Genomic DNA, 6,332 nt, shown 5'->3' with positions numbered 1-6,332 from the left:
GGCTGCTGGAGGAGGGGCAGAGCCATGTCCTGGGTGAGGTGACGGTGACACTGATCGACTCCAACCACTGCCCGGGCTCCGTTATGTTTCTCTTTGAGGGTACCTTCGGCACCATCCTCTACACAGGTACAGGGCAGGTTGCCACAATCACAGAATCACAAAATGGGTCAGGTTGGGAGGGACTGCAGTGGGTCACCTGGTCCTAACCCCTTGATCAAGCAGGGTTGTCCCAGAGCACATGGCACAGAATTGTGACCAGATCATTCTGAAATATCCACAATGAGGGCGACTCCACACCCTCTCTGGGCCCTGTCCTGCCATCCCTGTCCTTGCAGGAGATTTCCGCTACACGAGTGCCATGCAGAGTGAGCCGGCGCTGAGGGGCCGCCACATCGACCGCCTGTACCTGGACAACACTCACTGCCACCCCCAGCGGGCCCTGCCCTCACGGGCGCTGGCCACACACCAGGCTGCCCATCTCATCCGTGCCCACCCGCAGCACCACGTGGTCATTGGTGAGTGCTGCCCTTCCTTCTGCTAGCACAGCCCCTGGCAGGGCTCACGTCCTGCCCTGTGCCTGAGGCACTGCTCTCCTGGCAGGTGTGTACACCCTGGGCAAGGAGACGCTGCTGGTGGACCTGGCGCTGGAGTTCAGCACGTGGGTGGTGGTGAGTCCCTGGCGCCTGGAACAGATGCGGCTGCTGGAGCTGCCGGATGTGTTCACCGCCGAGGAGGGCGCCGGCTGGATCCGTGCCGTGGATGTCGCCGAGATCCGCTGGGACACGCTCGACAGCTGGAATGCGCTGCACCCCACCATTGCCATCATCCCCACAGGCAGGCCCATGAAGGTCACCCACCCCAACATCCACCTCATCCCATACTCGGACCACTCGTCCTTCGCGGAGCTGTGCGAGTTTGTGAAGTGGCTGAAACCCTGCTCCATCGTTCCCATTGTGAAGGCTGACATGTGCCAGGCTTACTTTCAGGAATACCTGAGCTCAGCCCCCCAGGTGCTTCCTGACTTCAAAGTCCCAAAGCCCGTGCAAGAGTCTGGACAGCAGCAAAGCCAAAGGAGGGGGCAGAAACCCATGAGTCTCTGGAAAAGAGCCATGTCACGTTCTGTGCCCCGAGGGGTCGTTTATGAGTCCCCAGAGAAAAATACTGAGAAACCTGAAGCATTTACAGATGTTAAGGTTCCTCAGCACTACTGTGAGCCAGCTCCCTGCTCAGTAGAAGGCTGCACGCGTCACATGGGTGAGAAGGAAGAGCTGAGTGGGGAACAGCTGGGAACAACTGGAGCAGCACCTGTTTCCAGTGAGCACCTTGCAACTGGATTTGCAGAGCAATATTTACTCACTCCCTTAAATGTCCTAAAGCAGAATCGCTCACGGACATTTGATGAGCTGGTAGAAGGCTTTTTTAGGCAGGGAGACACACCCTGAAAAATCGTGTGACGTTGTTGCCAGTGCAGGAGGTAGCAGTGTTTTCGTTCTGCTCCATGCTCAGGTTTCCCATTAGGAGAGAGGAGCTCAGCTCTGCGACTCTACTTTCTTTACCTCTTTATAGAGGACAGAGAGGAAACTAAAACCAGTTTGTAGATGGTACGTTTTAAAAATGTATTTATTTTTTTTTTATCTCTACATCTCCTGTGTCCCCCACAACGCTGGGCACTGTGGTCCCACTGCCTGTGTGCCTTCTGTCCACTTTTTGCAGTGACTTGCCTGTCCCCTCTTACAAAAGCCACTGAGAGGTTGATTCAAGCAGAGCTGCAGAGGGTGTGAGCTGTCTGCAGCTGAGTAATTAATGGCTGGACTGTGATGAAAGGAGCAAGGGGGGGAATCTGAGAGCCCCAAAGATTCTCCTTTCTGTAAGTGTGTGATACCTCACTGACTATGAGCAGTTCATTCCGAACTGAATTACAGATGTTCTGTATCAAGGTGCTTTTTAAAAATGCTGCTTAAAGAGATCTAAGAAATGAAGTGCCTTAAAGTCCAATAATCTGTTTTCTATCTGTTAATCTACTAATACTTCCAGCTTTTGCATCCAGCCAGCCAACTGCAGCTGGATGTAGTCCTGCTCTCTTGAAAGTGCCATCTCAATGCTAATTGTCAGTGCTTTTTCAGGTTTGTGGCCAGAAAAAGTAGGAATTGTCTGAGTTCTTGAGTTGTAGGCTTTTCAGAGTGGGCCACTATATCCTCTGCAGTCTCTGCACTCAGTCTTGCACCTCTGAATTCTGTTTGATTGCAAAGCACTCCTGGTAACTGCCACTTTTCTGCTTTCCCATTCTGCCTGCTCTTGTCCTGCAGTGGCAAATGGGATGGGAGTTAATGAAACATCTGCTTAGTGGTGTGATCAGTCTTAGCAGCATTGTTTGGAAAGATTGTGACTGAACAGCAGAACTGGCTCTGTTAGTTAGAGGTTGGGCACTTTCCCACTGTGGATCAGCTGCAGAGCCCTGGCCTGGCACAGCTGGGAAGTGTCTGTAGTGTGACAAACCATTGGGTACCCACTGCAGTCGACTGTGCCAAACTGCACTGCCAGTGTTTCAAATTGGCCCCTCCTATGGTCAGGGCAGCTGGAGTGGAAATGGTCACTGGACACTGTCCTGGAGCAACAGAGCAGTTTGTTCCTCATCTCTCGATTCCTCCTTTTTTTACTTTCTAGGCAAAATGTTTCAGTATTTTCTGAACATAGTGTCCTGCAAGGCCTTTCCAAGAGGCAGCTAGATGGGTTGGATTCCCTGAATTGAGCCAGGAAAGGAAGAATTTGCTCTTGGAGTAGGGCCAGGCCCTGTGAAAAGCAAAGGTGTCCTTGGATGCAGCAGTTGCAGCAGTCACAAACAGGGCTGTCCGGAACAGTGAGAGTGTTGACAGCCAGAGTGGGGATGTTTGGAAAGCTGTTTGTTTGGCAAACATGAATCCTGACTCCCAGCCCTGTGCTTTCCCAGGCATGGCAGTATTCATCCCTGTTACATAAGGAGTGCCTGCCCCTGGGACTGCTGTGGCTCTGCCTGCCAGCTGCCAAGGGGACATTGGAAGTGACAGAGCAGTGTCCTGTGACCTGCACTTCACAGGGCAGCAAGGGCAGCTTGAGTCTCCTGCTGTGGGCCCTGTGTCCTGCTGCTTGGAGTTTTCTGTGTGGATTATTTCCTAATCCAAACTCAACTGCAGATCCCTGTCGGGTGGGTGTGAGTGGAGACACCTGCACGTTTTGTAACATGGAAATGATAGCGCTGTGCTCGTAGTGTGCTGTCTGCTGCTGCTGCCTGGGAGATGCAGGCTGTTATTTAAATATTGTTGAAATTCAAGTGACTCATTTGACAGGCAGGGGAGTGAAGCCTGAACTCCCAAATTCCATGTCCTGCTTTGAGCAGCCTCTCCACTGCTGGGGAGGAATGCTCACCTTCTGAGTCACTGCTCCACTTGGGCATGTTGCAAATGACCTGGGAGATCTGATGTTTTATGGCATCCAGCCTTTCCTCTTTTACTCTTATCAACTATTTATTACAGTAAATGAAGTGGAGAACCTCCTGGTCAGCCTCTGGGAAAAAAAGGAGTTGTAAATGGTAATTCTTTACAGAGGTAAATCTGAGCTTTAATCATGCAAAAATAAGTGAACATTGCAGACTTGAGTTCTGGGGATCTGCATCCTGTTTCTTCGTGCTCAGTTAAAGCTGCAGAATAAAATGCTGGCTTCACTTTCTAAAGCTGAAAAGGTAATTCCTGCCACTTGAGGAGGAAATTACCCATCGTGTAGAGCCAAGGAAACCTAAAATTTCTCAGTGGCTTTAAAAAGCAATAGAAGCAGGAGAGACTTGACCAACAGTCATTTTGTTGGAGACCTTTGCCTCAGCACAGCAGGTGCACAAGGCATTTTAGTGCCAAACATTTCTTCCCTGTTAGGTGTTTAAATACTACTTTTGTGTACTATCCTAAAATGCTGGAAAATAAAACATGGCCTTGTGGGGGGAACTGGAATTGCTGAGTGTTGAGGCTTCTGAGTATCTTTCAGCTTCCCTTCAAGATGGGTTTAGTGATGGACCTGGCAGTGCTGGGTTAATGGTTGGGCTCTGTGATCATAAACGAATTTTCCAACCTAAAAGATTCCATGAAGTCTCCTGGCAGTAAATATCTGGCCTCTTACAGGCCTTGTTCTCCCTCGCACTTGTCTCCACAACGTCCCTGTTTTCCTGCCCCCAGCCTGGCTCACAGGGGAGCAGCTGAGAGCTGGAGTGTCATGGAGAGCAGGCTCTGAGCCTGCTGCTCCCAGCTCACCTGCACTGCTGCCCACAGGTGTGTTTTGCTCACAACAGTGACAATGAGAAGCTGCAGCCCAGTATTGGCTTCACTGTGGGATATCTGAGGGCCACATGTTTGGAAGCTTCACTTGTCCTGGCAGGGAACAGAAAGTGCTCTGAGCAAAGCCCTCCCAAATCTATATGCACAGAGCATGTTCCAGCTGCTTATCTCTGGTCCACAGTTGAGAACCAAGCCCCAGTGAGGGGAAACAGCTCAGCCAAGGCCTTGCAGAGGGGCAAGGCATGAGCTGAGTTCCCTTTGGCAAGTTTTCAGTGCTGTTTTACCAGGCTGTGATCAAATGCTGGTGTGTTGTGAGGGCAGGTTCTGGAGCAGAGCTGCCTGTGGAGGGTCAATCACTGCGCTATGAACAGCTCAGTTGGCTCTAACTTCTCTAAAACAGTAGGAAAGCACGAGGAGTGCCCTGTTTATGCTGTGGAGAGGGGAAAGTTGCTCTCTGGGTTGTTGTCAAGAAGCTGAGATAAAATTTGCCTGGCTCCTGTGCTCCACAGAAACGAGTGTGTAATGTCACCTTGCAGGGAACGCCCCAGAGCGCTGTTGGGTCGGGTGTCTGACTCTGCTTCCCCAATTACAAAGCCAGAGCACTTCCAACAACTTCTCTCTTCCCTGCTGCAGAGCTGCTGTCTGTTCCTGCAGCACAGGGGCTTCTTTTCTAGATTAAAAAACCTGCAGTGGCGAAATCTTTCCTTCACCAGAAAATGAAGGCGTTTACATAATTACCTCTACAATGTGTTGTCACTTTGGGCTTATTCCAAATGAACCTCAAGCCTAAAATCTCTTTGTGCTTTTTTATGGAGTCCTCTGAAAATGTAGTAGAACATGTTGAGAAGGTAGAGTCACCTTGATAATAATCATGTGAGGTGCTGCCTTCAAGTGAGCTGCTGTGGGTGTTGTGTGTGTATCTGGGATTTCTTCGGTTGAATTTGGGATCTTTTGCCACAGTCACTGCCATGCTCAAGTTTTTCTGGCTGTGGCTTTGCACTTGGCTAAACCCCAGCCTGAGGCACAAGCAGCCGTGGGTTGTGCAATAAAACCTTTGGGACAGACCTTGACCAGGAGCCTCTTGGCTCTGGCTCGGGGAGTCTGGGACTTCCTGAGCAGGTGCTGGGGAAGATGAGAATCATGTTCCACAGTCTTGGAGGTCACTGTAAGCCTGAAGAAAATCGTGCCAAGAGAAATGAGTCCCCCATGCAGGACTGAGACCTCCCTATCTCAGAGGGCACAGAGCTCCTGAACAGTGTTTTGCTGGAGGGGGTTCACACTTGTGCTGCTGTTCATGTAAACAGGAAGCTGTGAGAGTTTATTAGGTTTTCATAGAATCACAGAATTGTTTAGGTTGGAAGGGACCTTAAAGACCATCAAGTTCCCGCCCCTGGCACGGGCAGGGACAACTTCCACTACACCAGGTTGCTCCAAGCTCTACCCAGCCTGGCCTTAAACACTTCCATGGCTTCTCTGTGAGTCTCTGCCAAGGCCTTACCACCCTCTGAATAAAGAATTTTTTACCAGTATCTAATCTAAACCTACTCTCAGTCTGAATTTTGGTAAGAGTATTTGTAATTGTTATTTTTAAATGTTGTGAACTTTTGCAAGAAAGCCAATAAATGTCTCTGCAACACTAACTTTGAAAAGGCTGATTTAAAACCCTGTGGAGTTCTTGAGTGGGTGATGGTGACCTGACTGGACTAAATCCCTTCTTGGAAGCATTTGACCTGGTCCCGCCTCCCAGCTCCAGCAGGGCCATCGCAGAGCACATGGCACGGGATGGTGTCCAGATGCTTCTGGAATATCTCCAGTGAGGGAGACTCCACACCCTCTCTGGGCAATCTGTTCCCGCACGATAAAATTCTTCCTCATGTTCAGCTGGAACTTCCCGGGCATCGGTTCCTGCCCGTTCCTCTGGTGCCATCGCTGGGCCCCGGAGCAGAGCCCGGGCCCTGCTCTGCCACCCTCAGCTCAGCTCGGCCCGGCCCGGTTCTGTCCCGGCTCGGTCCCGTTGGGCTCGCCCCGCCCCGC

General features: G+C 50.9%; 1 protein-coding gene across 1 annotated transcript; it reads left to right on the top strand.

The window, feature by feature from the left end:
• Positions 1-6: 6 nt before the first annotated feature.
• Positions 7-5,938, top strand: DCLRE1B (DNA cross-link repair 1B). Its single transcript, XM_008644757.2, has 3 exons — positions 7-126; positions 336-515; positions 601-5,938. Exons 1-3 carry the CDS (start codon positions 84-86, stop codon positions 1,440-1,442), a joined length of 1,065 nt encoding a protein of 354 aa, XP_008642979.2. The 5' UTR covers positions 7-83; the 3' UTR covers positions 1,443-5,938.
• The last annotated feature ends 394 nt before the right edge of the window (positions 5,939-6,332 follow it).

The sequence above is a fragment of the Corvus brachyrhynchos genome, unplaced genomic scaffold (genome assembly GCF_000691975.1).
Source record: "Corvus brachyrhynchos isolate BGI_N302 unplaced genomic scaffold, ASM69197v1 scaffold72, whole genome shotgun sequence".
Lineage (NCBI taxonomy): Eukaryota > Metazoa > Chordata > Aves > Passeriformes > Corvidae > Corvus > Corvus brachyrhynchos.
Note: the sequence above shows the minus strand (reverse complement) of the source record. Positions and strands in the feature narration are given on the sequence as shown.